The sequence below is a fragment of the Equus asinus genome, chromosome 4 (genome assembly GCF_041296235.1).
Source record: "Equus asinus isolate D_3611 breed Donkey chromosome 4, EquAss-T2T_v2, whole genome shotgun sequence".
In the NCBI taxonomy this organism is placed as follows: Eukaryota; Metazoa; Chordata; class Mammalia; order Perissodactyla; family Equidae; genus Equus; species Equus asinus.
Genome location: NC_091793.1, coordinates 44,935,296 through 44,948,940, shown reverse-complemented (window position 1 = coordinate 44,948,940; position 13,645 = coordinate 44,935,296). Strand labels below are relative to the sequence as shown.

The window sequence follows — 13,645 nt, the reverse complement described above, 5'->3', positions numbered from 1 at the left end:
GCATTTCTCTATATGCCTAAAGTTTTCAGGGCCACCGTAAAAGATGTGTATGTGAAAATATTATTTTGAAAACGGGTGAGTTTCGAGTGATTATTCTCTTTCAAAAAGATGACTTTCTTTACAGAGAGATTCATCCACTCAGCATCCTTTTGAATAGCAGCTACTCAGTGGGTTGAAATGTTTCCTTCCAAATATTTATCTGTTTGAGAGTATTTGGGGCCGGCCTGAGGGGTGAAGAGACGACTGCCAACAGCCTCTACCAATTAGAGTGAAGAGAAAGTGTTCCTAAAATAAGAATGTAAGGGAGGAGCGTAGGATTCAATTTACAAAATTGTAGAAACTCGACACTGTACGTTTATCATCGATAATGAATGCTTCTTTGATCTCCCATGATCTCTTTCCGAGGTTACAAGCTGGCAGGCTGTGATCTGGCCAGCAAGCTTGCTTTATTTGGCCATATTAGTCTTTCTAAAACAAATTGAACAAACACTTAATAATTGGGAGATTTCACATGAAAGTCTGGTTTCTGACTTCTCTTGAAAAACCAAAGGGTCTAGCAGGGCTGGGCCAGCATTACTGTGCAGCAGCCACTGGCCAAGAGGAGGCTGCTTGCTTAAGCTGGGTGAATGCACTCTTCAGTTCGTCTGCATCACCAGTGCTCCACGTCGTACCCCAGGTTCCCTCCTGCTTTGTTCCTGTTTGCTGTCTGCCTGGCTCTTGAAAGCATTTGAGTCTGCAGCCCCTGACCCATTTGAAGAAGGTGTAGGAAGGACTTGATTTCTGGATTAGGAATGAAGGCCCCTGTGTCCCAGTCTTCTCTCCATCACTGGGGTGAGGCTCTGGAGAAACCATTTAGCTTCCTTATGCCTCAGTATTCTCGTCTGTCAAATGGGGTTGAAAATAATCCAGGCCCTACCTGTTTCACAAAACTGTATTGAAGATCAGAGAAGATAATCTATTTGAGAAGGTTTTCATCTACATTGCGACCTGGTCTCTGTTTGAAATGGAAAGGTCAGGCTCTGAGGCAGGCCCCAGCTGCACTGCATATCAGGTGTCAGGCTGCGGTGGGACCCTGTCTGCCAGGTGCTAAATTCAGTTCCTGGGGTCGTTGAGGGTGGGTGCTCACAGACTGTGATGCTAATGGTTTGCAAGGCATCCTGGAATCTGCTTCCCAGCCCCTATGTGTCCTGTCTCTCTGCTCCAGGTGGACAGCTGGGCCCTGGGCGTGTTGCTTTACACTCTCGTTTATGGTACCATGCCCTTCGATGGTTTCGATCACAAAAACCTCATTCGGCAGATCAGCAGTGGAGAGTACCGGGAGCCCACGCAGCCCTCAGGTGCGTGGCCGCGGAGGGTCGGGCGGGAGTGGTCGGCGTGCCTGCCCCAGCTCACTCCTGCTGCTTCTGTTTTACTGTCTGTATGAGGTCTTCTGCCTTTCCTCCTTCTTCTCTCCAGACCGTTGCCTTCTGGCAGAGCTGGCCTGCTCGGCAGATTGCCCAAACTTTCCCAAATGGAATTTTCAAAACAAACGTCCTATATGGCAGGTGGGCTGGGAGTCCTGTTTGCTTGCTGTGTGAATGTGGGCGAGTCCCCTTCCCTGTTTGGATTCAGTTTCTCCCTGTAAATTAAAATTTTGGAAAAGGTGTTACATGAAGTCCCTTCCAGTCCATGTGGACATATGAACCACCTTCACTGGACTGTAAGTGCCATGAGGGTGCCAGCTGCTCTTTCTCAATCCTGTGCCCCCGGCGGGGGCTATGGCACATGGGCACGGTTTCGTGATCTGTTGCTGTATGCCAATTGTATCCCATACCCCCACAAAACAAACTCAGTGGTTTCAACAACAACCATGTAACCATCTCTCTCGATTCCCTGGGTCGGCTAGAGCTCTTTGGCTTCGCTTGGGCTTCTCCTACAGTTGGAATCAGGTGGCCGCTGGGCTGGGGCTGACTGTGGGACACCATGTGGGCTCCCTCTCTGTGAGGAAGCTCCCCAGGCTTCTCTCTCCAGGAAGGAGCCTGAACTTCTCACATGGCAGCTTAGAGATGGAGGAAGAAGCAGCTACCAAGCCTTCTTAATGTCTGTACTTGGAAGCCAGATAATGTCGCTTCCGCCATGTTCTGTTGGTCAAAGCAGCCGAGGCCATAAGCTCCATCTCTCGATGGGAGAGCATCATATGTGGATGGAAAGGGTGTGTACAGGTGGCTGTGTTTGGAGTGTCGTTAACACAGACCCTTCATACATATACGTCACACACACACACACACACACACACACACACACATAAATGATTCTCATTATTTGCAATAGTTGTGTTCTATAAAGTTGCTATGAACACAAAGCTGGTGAATCCTGAACCTTTGCTCCTAGTGGAAATACAGGGCTCGATTCCTGTGAGCATCTGGTCACAATACTTTTGTCAACCGATCAGTACAGAACCTTGTTTTATGTCTGTTTGTGTAAAGCACCTCATTTAAAATATGTTCTTGATTCATTAACATCGAACTCACAACCACCAGCGCCGTAACTCACGCCTGGACGACGCTTACCCAGCCACATACTTTCTCCATAAGGTGCCCCACAGCCCTCGTGGATTTAGGAACTCAAGACAACACTTCCACACTATGCTTGGGGCCATTTTAAACAGCAGGATCACCAACAAAAAGTACAAAAAAATGTAAAAAACATGGACTAAATAGACTGTGAAAAGGACACTTGTTAGTATGAGAGCAGAAACGGGGAGGCAGAGTGTCCTCATCTTGTTTGGCCTCAGCTGGTGACACACATACACGTTGGGGTTAACTCGAATTTTTTGCCACTCTAAGGATATAATCAAATGACCAGGAGAGCACCTCGAGTATTGATTTGGGGGCTACAACTAAATTTTAATGAGTACGCAAATTTACAAGTATAGAATCAGTGAATAGTGAGGATTGACCATTGTAGATGAGTGTATGTCTATAGATAGGCATATTTCTTCAATAAGCCAACCTTTTTTTTTTTTTGGGAAAGATTTCAGATGACCTCTCTGGCAGTCTTATTTGCCTCCCCAGCTAACTGATTCCAACACAATTCCTGGCACGTGACAGGGGTTCAGAAAATACTTAGTGAATGACTGAATGAACGATCGTCGTGTAACTTTTCATGGGTATGGCTCACTCCCGGCCCCCTTGCCAGGCCTTGCCAGCTGCCCATTAGCCGACCTATGCGGGTGAAGGGAGGTGGCGCCTTCCCAGGATTTAATTCAACCCCCATTGGGGGAGCATAGTTTGATCTTAGAAGTCAGTTTATAAGCTATGAGAGTCATTTGGTTCCTGTGGCCTCCTCAACATCCCTTTGGGACTTTCCCCTAATTCTCTGGCAGCAGAAATTTGCAAATGGAATTTTTCAGACCGGCTGTAAATGGAGAGCAGATATAGATCAGCTCTGTGATCTGACAGCTCAGTAGGCTCCGGCTTATGTCAGAGAGAGAAAGAGGTGTGCTCCCTGGGTGTGGGTCTGAGAACCTGGCCAAGGCTTGGGGTCAGGCCCGCCTAGGGCACGGCCCCTCTCACTGCCTGGGGGTGCCAGGGTGGAGCTTCTCTCTATCCTTCTCTGTCTTCTCCTCTCTGATGAGGAGCCTTTTTTTCTCCCTCTCAGCCCCGAATTTCTTTTTCGTGCCTACATGCTTTCCCGGTAACCCTGAGCACTGCATGTTTATACAAGCCTACCTTGGAGGGACTAAAGAAATCCAGGGTGATCTACACCTGTTTCCCCTTTTGGTAAAATGATATCCACCAAAGGAATGGTGGGGCCCTGCTCGGGGTCGGGTCTGGATTCTTTCCCGGTTACCTGGACTTCCCCATTTTTAAAGATCTTGAGTTGATGAAAAGCTCAGTAGTTCATGACTTTCCTTCACTCATATGGAAAACGTGCCAGGATGTGACAGCGCACTGGCCGGTGGTTCGGAGCCTTGATGATGCTTTTGATGTACAGTCTGGAAGGCTTTGGCTTCCCGCTCTATAGTGTGGCTGGACCAAGGTTCCAAGTAGAGTTTTCTTAAAGTGAGCATCTCCTTAGCCACTCCTGGAGTGTCAGCCCTGTCCCAAAGCCAAAAGCTCCCATGTAATGCATCGTTCCTTTTGTTTCTTGACCCATAGATGCTCGAGGACTCATTCGGTGGATGCTGATGGTGAACCCTGATCGCCGGGCCACCATCGAGGACATAGCCAACCACTGGTGGGTGAACTGGGGCTACAAGAGCAGCGTCTGTGACTGTGATGCCCTTCACAACTCCGAGTCCCCGCTCTTGGCGCGCATTATCGATTGGCACCACCGTTCCACGGGGCTGCAGGCTGAGGCCGAAGCCAAAATTAAGGGCCTGGCCAAACCCGGGGCCTCTGAGGTCATGCTGGAGCGGCAGCGGTCGCTGAAGAAGTCCAAGAAGGAGAATGACTTTGCCCAGTCCGGCCAGGACTCGGTGCCCGAAAGCCCATCCAAGTTGAATTCCAAGAGGCCCAAAGGGATCCTGAAGAAGCGAAGCAACAGCGAGCATCGTTCTCACAGCACCGGCTTCATCGAAGGCGTCGTCACTCCTGCCTTACCCTCTGCTTTCAAGATGGAGCAGGACTTGTGCCGGACTGGCGTGCCCGTCCCGAGCTCCCCCGAGGCAGAGGTGCCTGGTAAACTCAGCCCCAAACAGTCAGCCACGATGCCCAAGAAAGGCATCTTGAAGAAGACCCAGCAGAGAGAATCGGGCTACTACTCCTCCCCAGAGCGCAGCGAGTCTTCAGAGCTGTTGGACAGTAATGATGGGATGGGCAGCAGCATCCCCTCCCCCAGCCCCCCGGACCCAGCCAGAGTGACGTCCCACAGCCTCTCCTGCCGCAGGAAGGGCATCTTGAAACACAGCAGCAAGTACTCAGCAGGCACCATGGACCCGGCCCTCGCGAGCCCCGAAATGCCCACACTGGAATCCTTGCTGGAGCCTGGCGTCCCCGCCGAGGGCCTCTCCCGGAGCTACAGCCGGCCTTCCAGCGTCATCAGCGAAGACAGCGTCCTGTCCAGCGACTCCTTCGACTTGCTGGATTTGCAGGAGAATCGTCCTGCCCGCCAGCGCATCCGCAGCTGCGTCTCCGCCGAAAACTTCCTCCAGATCCAGGACTTTGAGGGGCTCCAGAACCGGCCCCGGCCCCAGTACCTAAAGCGGTACCGGAACCGGCTGGGAGACAGCAGCTTCTCGCTCCTCACGGACATGGATGACGTGACTCAGGTCTACAAGAAAGCGCTGGAGATCTGCAACAAGCTCAACTAGCTCCCCCGGGGTGCAGGGCGGGGCGGGGGTGGGTACGAGGGAGGAAGGGGAGCAGTGACTTGTGCTAACGAGCTGGTTACCTCTTTGCTGGCCATGACAAGAGACTGAAAAAGGATTGGTGCTGCCATCTTGCTTGGCCAGGTTTGCAGCCTTGAGCCAGCACCTAAAAGGGAGATGTGGGCTCTCTGCCAGTCAGAATTTGGGTCCTAATTGGCATTTGCTTTGTGGCACCTCCCAGAGGACCAGCTGTCCCGGGGAGGTGGTGTTGGCCAGCACTTAGAGGGTGGGGAGGAAGTGTGTGGGAGAGGAAGCATTTCCCTAGAAGCGTCCAGATGCTTCTGGAGGAGGGGCAAGAGAGACTGGAGCCATCTGCTGTGGGTGAGCTCAAAGAGCTTGCTCCTCCTCTCCTCCCATAGCAAGCTTGGTCTGAGCACACGAGGCCAGCAAGTAGATTTCAGCAACCTGATCTTGAATCAGTGATTGATTGATAGTGGCTGCTGAATGTGCTAGCTTGAGTAGCCCAGGAAGGAGTGCTGTGATTGAATAGTAATGGCTGCCATGGGGATGGGAAGTGGGGCAGTAGCACTCTTGCCATGTAGTTGCCATCCTTGACCTGGCTAAGCCCTGGGAGTTAGGTTAAGGCATCCTGTGGGATCTGTGTGAACTTGTATGCCTCTGGCGTGGCATTTGTTAATTTGCTAGTCTACCATGAATGGAAGACAGAGCCTTGGTCAGAGAGAGAATGCTCTGAACTCTGCTAAGGACATAGAGTCAGCCCGTGGTGATTTTTTGGCTCCCTGCTCTCCACTTCTTCTTTCCTGATGTCTGCTTTGCTGTTCAGCATAACCTCCCGAAGGTAGACAGGGAAAAAGATAGTGGTGTCAAAACTATGGTGTATAACAGAGCTCAGGACCCTCTGTGGTCTTTGTGCAGATGAGGGGATGTTGATGCACACCAGCAAGGGGGCGACTTGTCAATTTCCTTAACGTCTCAATATTAACTGGAATGCTGCCTCTTGGGTTCTCGCCTGCATGAATGCTTTGACTTGGATGTGATACTGTCCATAGTCTCCAAAGGAGCCACTGGCTCAACCATTTGCTCTGTTTACTGATAGTAAAGGTTTCCCATCCCCCAAGTGTAGACCTCTCAGAGTAGGCGAGTTTGCTCTGGGAGTTAGTGTGTAGGTGGGATATTTGGAGGAGGAAAAGGAAGTCAGGCAGAAGGTGTTTTATCCCCAAATCTGGGTATTCTGTGATGGTTTTGGTCTCCTAGGCTTTGGGGAAAAAGGTGTTGAGAGAGCAGAGTGGGTTGGGAGGAAGCATAGAGGAGAGAGAACATTTTCTTAGGAGTCATTGAAGTGATCCTGGAGGAGGCAAAAAAAGAGGTGTGACAGGACTCTTATCTGACAAAGTCACTCCCACAATGGGACATCTCCAGACACTGGGTTCGAAATGAATGGTCTTTGGGAATTTGGGATGACTTCAGATTCTACTGCCTTGGGCAAATCGAAACCCTCGTATCAAGATGGCTGACTTCCGAGAGCCACCTAGACACATAAGGAGGACTAGTCCTGGGAGTGTTTTTGGGAGTATCAACAGACAATAGTTCATAGGGAGATGAGAAAGAATTCACCTGAGGACACTAAGAACATTAAGTAGGATGAGGTTGCCCTTTCCCTGAGAAGGCAGCTCCCATTTCTCCCCTTCCCACCAGCTCTAGGGTTTGGGCTTGCGCCTTCAGGTTGAGCTGAGTAGTGTATTATGGCAAGCTTCTCAGTTTGCTTTCATTCAATTCCATCTCTTTCCTGAACTCCAATATAGGTTCAAAGGGAAAAAAAAGCTATAGCAAATTGTGTGTATGAGGTGTGTGGGTGCATGGAGGGCATTCTGCAACCTCTGACCTCCCTGCTCCTTAACTCGTTTTATGCAACCTTTTCTGAACAGCCTCTCCTGCCTCACTGCCGGCCCCTCACATGGCAGCTGGCCTAGCGGGTAGCTGTCAGCATGACTTAGGTATCACACCTACCTACTGGTTGATGTGTTTTTTCCTTTTGCCAAGTGATTGCATCTGTTTAGTGTTTTCCATCCTTCTAATCTTTAAATAAAAATGACATCATCGAGGAAAATAATCCCACACACCCCAAAAAAACCCCACATGTATGTTCTCTTTTGTCAAGAAGCCCAGACAGTGGATCGTGGCAAAGACAGTCCTCCACTCAGAGGCCGAGATTCTGAGTTGAGTCCTGGTGTGCTGCTAACTAGCTGCTGGCCTCAGACACTGCTGTGTTTTGGGGGCTAAGCGTTCCCTTCAGTGAGGGCTGGAAGGGTGGATCCGCTGGTGTCTCAGGCCCCACCTCGTTCTGACATTCTGCTAACATCCTCTGCTTCTAGATGCGATGTTGACTGCCCTTTCAAGGCAAAACTTGGAAATAGAGGGAAAAGCCCTGAAAAGCAGCTCCTCTATTTCCTGAGTCAGTCCCATCCTCCCTACCAGCCAATCCCCAGCCGAGGAAGTCATGTTTGAGTCATTTCCATGGAATTACAAGTGAGAGACACTTTTCTGACCTGGTGGACCAAACGGGAGATTCGATGTCAGCTCTCTGGTCCTTTCCTTGCCTCGGTGGGCCTTTCGGTGTCTTAGTTTACACATCTGCCAAAGGAGTAGAATTATACTTCTTTTTACAGGTAAATTTCAAGGCATGATCAGTTTTCAGGAAGTGCTTCAAGACCCCAGGCAAAATGAAAAATGCTAAGTCCTCTCTGAATTTCCATCCCTGTTATAAGGTGCTGCTTCTTCAGATGACGGGGGCGCACTTTTCAGGATGAAATTCAGGGATGTGTTGCCCAGGCCTGCTGTCTTGAGTACAAATGTGAATGATCGACTGACTGCTTATTGCCAAACTGGAAATGTTCTGTAGGGATTTACTGGCATGGTATCATTCCTAGAAGAAAAAAAAAAAAGAGAGAGAAACTTGACTGCATTTTTTTTTAAATCCATGTTGTGACTTTTATTTAATTTCTATTTTTTTTTTTTTTGGTAATAAAAAGTTGACTTTTTTTATTTGAATTTGTCTTTTTTTTATTTATTGGTCTGAAAGGCATTTCAAAGGTATTATAATAATATATTGGTGTAATTTAATTGGTGCAACATGCTTTATGGCTCCAGTCAACATTGGTTTTAACTCATTTGATTGGTTTGAGCCCGGAACAGCCTACAGGGAAAAAAAAGCTGGATAACCACCCAAAGTGTTTGTGTTTTCATTGGAAACTGATTTTTGTTTTGTTTTTTGGGTTTTTTGTTTTTATTTTTAAATTAAATAAATTGCAATGAACTGAACTGAAGTGGGACCTTGCCTCTTTATTTGGTTGTTTTTCTCCTAGTTAAGTAAGTGACACAACGGGTTTAAGTACCAGAAACCCACCCAAGGTTGCTTAAGCACCAAAGGAGAATTGATTCGAAGTTCTCAGAAGAAATGCAGCTGGCGGTGCAGCTGGAACCAAGAAGTGGAGAAGTGGGATCCAAGAAAACTAAGCACCCTCTTTTCTGCTCCTCCTTGCAGACAGCTTTATTTTCCCCCTCCTTTTGTAGCCTAGCTTTCTCCTCCCTGATTTTGTGACCTGCCTTGGCTTACCCCATAGCTTCCAACTTTCTATGTTCTTGGTTCCAGTTTCCAAAAGAGACTTTTGACCCAGTTCCTTCAGTCTGGACTGGAGACACCATCAAAGGTTAACACTCAGCCACACTTCCTCCCCATGCTTCCTCTTCCCCTGCCTGCCCCCTTTCTCTGCACTCCCCTCCATCCCACGGCAGACAAATGGCTCATCTGATTGCTCAGAGTCCAAGACCAATGGGCCAGTTTCCTAATGGGGAAGGCAACTGCTCTGTCTGTAATAAAATGGCATCTTGAGCCCCATTTTGCAATTGTTCTTTGTGTGAACAGACCCTCCAGGAAGCTTTTGGAAAGAGGATGAACAATTGGGTCAGACTGAGGAGTTCCTGGATCCTGGTCACAGTATCAAATGACATTAACCCTTTCCCTAGTACCAAACATTAGAGAATCATACTCTGCACTGAATAGCAGTGTCAGGGGATCCATCCATGAGAAGTCTGACTTCCCAAAGAAATTACAGCTTTCACCCCTTATGGTCTCCTGGGAGAACATCTGATGTAGCATTGTCAGATTTAACAAATAAAACCAGAGGACACTCAGTTAAACAATGGATAATTTTTTATTGTAACTGTGTCCCACGCAATATTTGGGCCATGCTTATTCTAAGAAAAGTATTTATCTGAAATTCAAATGTAGCTGCCCATCCTGAATTTATCTGGCAACCTAATCCGATGGGACTTCATTGGCTAATTTGGGTATGGCAGAGGGTTGGGCCATGGATGCTTATAATTGTGACCTGCCAAATTAGGACAGGTCCCTGCCTCTCAAGCTGGGCTGAGGTGGGAAGAACTCTAATTCCATGTGGGACATGATGATTGCTGCTGAGTCAAGCTGTTTCACCTCTTTGGGCCTCAGTTTTCTCACCTGTCTGTTGGGTATGTTAACTGCTACCTTACCCAATTCTTAACGGGGCTGTGAAGAAGGAGTGAGAGAATTTCTATGAAGTTATCTTGAGTATAAAACTCAGCACAAATGGGAAACCATAGTGCTTTCTTTACAGGGCAATACTCACTTTTAAAATAGGACATTTCAAAGACAATCTACCTGGATTGGAGGCTCTTAATTCTTGCTGCCACTTTTAGCAAACAGGCCTGTCAGTCATTTTCAGGGTAATGGACTAAGGAGAAGTTTATTTAAAAGTAAACCTCTTTGGAAAGACATAATTCTGCAGCCAGATAGAAGGAACAGCATGTGCACGGGCTAGAGGCTGGACCAAATGTGACACATAAGGGGTAGTGAGGGAGTAAAGGTGGCTGGATTGGCACGGTCGACATGTTGTCAACTGATAGGTTGGGAGGTTAATGGGGAGTGGTCACTTTAAGGAAGAAAATTGAGAGAACTTAGATTTCTTAAGCTTCTACGTGGTGCTCACTCCATCCTTGTTCAGCACAAAGTGGCAGAAACCCAACTTAGACTATGTTAAGTAACAAGATGAATTTACTGCTTCCTGTAACTGAGAAGTCCAAGGCCTCTGTCTCAGGCACAGCTGGATCCAGGGTGCAAGCGATGTCATTGGCCTCCTTTTCACCCATTCTCACTGAGTCGGGGCTTCATTCTTAGGCAGACTCTCTCTGCACAGCAGCAAGATAGCTCCTGGTTGTAGTTGGGTTATGAGGTCCTTTTAGTGTGTGATCCTAGAGTCAGATAGAGATTCTTAACTATGTTAGCCAGTATGTGCCAAGGAAGGACTGTGATTGGCTTTGCCGGGCTCACGTGTCTCCCTCCGGCCCAGTCACAGAGTGAAGAGATGCTCTGATTGGACTGCCTGGATCATGTGCCCACCCATTGATATACTTGAAAGCAGCTCCTTCAGAATCACACAGAGTGGGGGAAGGAAGCCCCCCAATGAAGGGATGTAGAATTGACAAAAAGCAACCCATCTTAGCTACACCTTTTGGGCCACAATTTCCTCATCTATAAAATAGCATTAAATAATCCTTAACGTTTAGAGTTATGGCAAAGGCTAAATGAAATAAAATACCTAATACAGGGTCTGACACATAAAAGATTCTTAATTTATACTGATAATATCAGGGAAGACAATGCATAACACTGTAGACAGGAGATGTACTTGTTAGGAAGGTTTTAGCTGTAAAATCAGCTATAAAATCAGGAAATCCAGCTGAAACTGGTTTAAGCCGTAAGAAACTTAATTAGCTCATCCATGTGGAATTCTAGAGTTAGGGTAGATGTCACATTTACTTACTGGGAGAAATGGGTAATCAACAAGTGAATAAATAAACCCCTGCAAAAGTACAGATCGTAATAAGTGCTATGAAGGAAATGGATAGGATGCAGAGATAGAGAATTAAGGAAGAGGGAAACCTCCTGTAGAAAGAGTAGTCAGGGAAGGCGTCTCTGAAGAGGTGACCTTTGTGTAGAGGTCTGAATGTGAAGAACTAGCTATATGAAGAGTGAGCATTCCAGGTAGAGGGAACAGTATATGCAAAGGCCCTGGGGTCTTCAAAACAGAGCTTTACAGGGTTAATTTCTGGTCTATTGGCATAGGACAACGACAGTCCAGGGATTGTGGTGTTTTGTTAAACATGTGTGGCCACATTCTAACATGGACTGGCTGTGATCATTTATGACTTTGTGTACCCTTAATTGCAATGTCCGCTTCCTTCCACAGGTGGTCCCCAGATGAGATACATGCCATGATGTGCAATTTTAAACAAAAATATGTTTCCACTGCAGAAATTCACTACCAGTTGATTGCAATTTATGGAGGAGATGTTTTTAATCCACAGAACCATGCAAAGTTTGGGGCATGGAAGTGGAGTAGTGGTGATGCTCTGTGAAGACCAGAAAGTGAAGACTAAGATTTTCATGTCACAAGACCTGCCCCATGCTATCACAATTGTCTGGTTCCAGCATGGAATTGTGTGGAAAATTAGCAACCAATTTTGTTTTAAAATTGTGGAGATTATTTTCCTACTGATGAGAAATTTACACTGCCTGTCTCTATCTGACTGGGAATACCCATTGTGTCTTAGCCAGCTGATTGCCCTGTCCACTCCCTGTGCTAGTTTTCATAAATTAGTCTGAATAGGTTATGTTATGCTAAAGTAACAAGTAAACCCTGAAATGTCAGTGGTTCAATATAATAAACAATTATTTCTTATTCTCACCAAGTCCAATACAGATTGGGCAGCTCTCCTTGTCATGTCATCTCCACACAGGCACTCAGGGATCTGAGCTTCTTGCATCCTGTGGTTCTGCCATCTTGGGGTCCTTCATTTCTAGCTGTGCCAATGAGATCAAGAGAGAGCACAAGTCAGGATCTTTTAAGGATCAGGCCTGGATGTGGTGTACATCATTTGTACCCGCATCCCATGGGCCAGAACTCAGTCATTTGACCCCAACCTAACTTCCTGGATATTCTTCAAATCTATAGTACTTAAAAAGTTGAAAATCAAATGGAATCAGATGAACATGTAACAACCTCTCTGTCACAGCTTATGTCTGCTTCCCGTAAGGAGGTCCCAGCATAAAGAAAAATCATTGCTGTTAATATTAACCAAGAGCTTAGCGAGCTGCAGGCAGTGTGCCTACTTTTTACGTACATCATCTCTTTTAACGCCCCTCATGGTCCCTTATCTCCACTTTTACAGATGAGGAAACTGAATGTTGGAAACATGCAGCAAGTTTCCTGAGTCACCCAGCTATCAAATGTGGAGCTGGGTTCCAAAACAGGCCTGGCTGACCGGCTTCTGGGCCCAAGATCTTAACCGCTCTGTTGGGCCCCTGGGATGATCCTTCTTCAAGCCAGGCTCCTTGATCATAACACCCAATCCTGTTGCCATCCCTGTTCATGTAAACAACATTTTTCTGCAGGAACTGAACAGAAAACCATCAGGAATGAAGGCACTGGCCCAAGTCAATGTACTCTCCTAACAAACATGGAGAGGAGAGCAACTGTCCACCAATATCCCATTAGTGTCAGGTTCTAGAAGGTCCAGTCTCAGCAGATGGAATTAATAGGATTGCTTCAGATTTCTTAACTCCTCTAGAGTGGCATGGGATGGAGGAGTGTGTCTCCATCCTAAGCGTCTGCTGTGGCTCAGAAGTCTGTAGGGGAGACAGTAGGCCTGCAGTGGCTTGGTTTCTTCTGACCAAAGCTGTGTATTCACATGCACCCCCTCAACACGCTCTTTCCCGTGCTGGGGTGCCTCCAGGGACTCTGCTTCCACAGGGCTGAGAACTCAAAGCGACTGCGTGGAGTCATATGGAAACACAGGATGCCAGGCTGGACTGCATGGACCTGCCTGGGGTCAGCCACTGCAACAGCAACTTCGATCACATAAAAAGCACAGCATTGCCACATCTTCAAAGCCCAGAGCGGGGTGATGACACAGTCATGACCTCAAATCAGACTTCCAAAGGAACACCTCACGGTCAGCTGCAACTGAGGGTGGGGAACAGTTCATTTTGGAGGCAGCTGGAGAAAAGGGGCTCCAAAAAATAGTTATCCTGAGAAAGTTCTGCAAATTGGGATTTGTGAATCATCGAAACTGAAAAACATCTGATTCAGCAGTGCCTAGGGCATTCCAGAAGCTTCAGCCATCAGGCTTTGGAGCCCAGACAAAAGGATGTGTGCAAAGCAGAAAGCCAGATGCAGGCCTCAGAACCAGCCCTGCTGGTCAGCTCCCAAGAGGCCGTGATTGTGGGTTCAGCCCCTG

The 13,645-nt window shown here is 47.5% G+C and overlaps 1 protein-coding gene across 3 annotated transcripts in view; it reads left to right on the top strand.

Moving 5' to 3' along the window:
- Positions 1-8,629, top strand: part of NUAK1 (NUAK family kinase 1) — a 73,280-nt gene extending 64,651 nt beyond the window's left edge. For all 3 annotated transcript variants that reach the window (XM_014865826.3, XM_070507196.1, XM_070507195.1), the window contains 2 exons: positions 1,205-1,337; positions 4,140-8,629. In XM_014865826.3, the coding sequence (XP_014721312.1) occupies positions 1,205-1,337; positions 4,140-5,293 (1,287 nt within the window). In that variant the 3' untranslated portion in view covers positions 5,294-8,629. The remainder of the gene's footprint in view (positions 1-1,204; positions 1,338-4,139) is intronic.
- Positions 8,630-13,645: the final 5,016 nt, after the last annotated feature.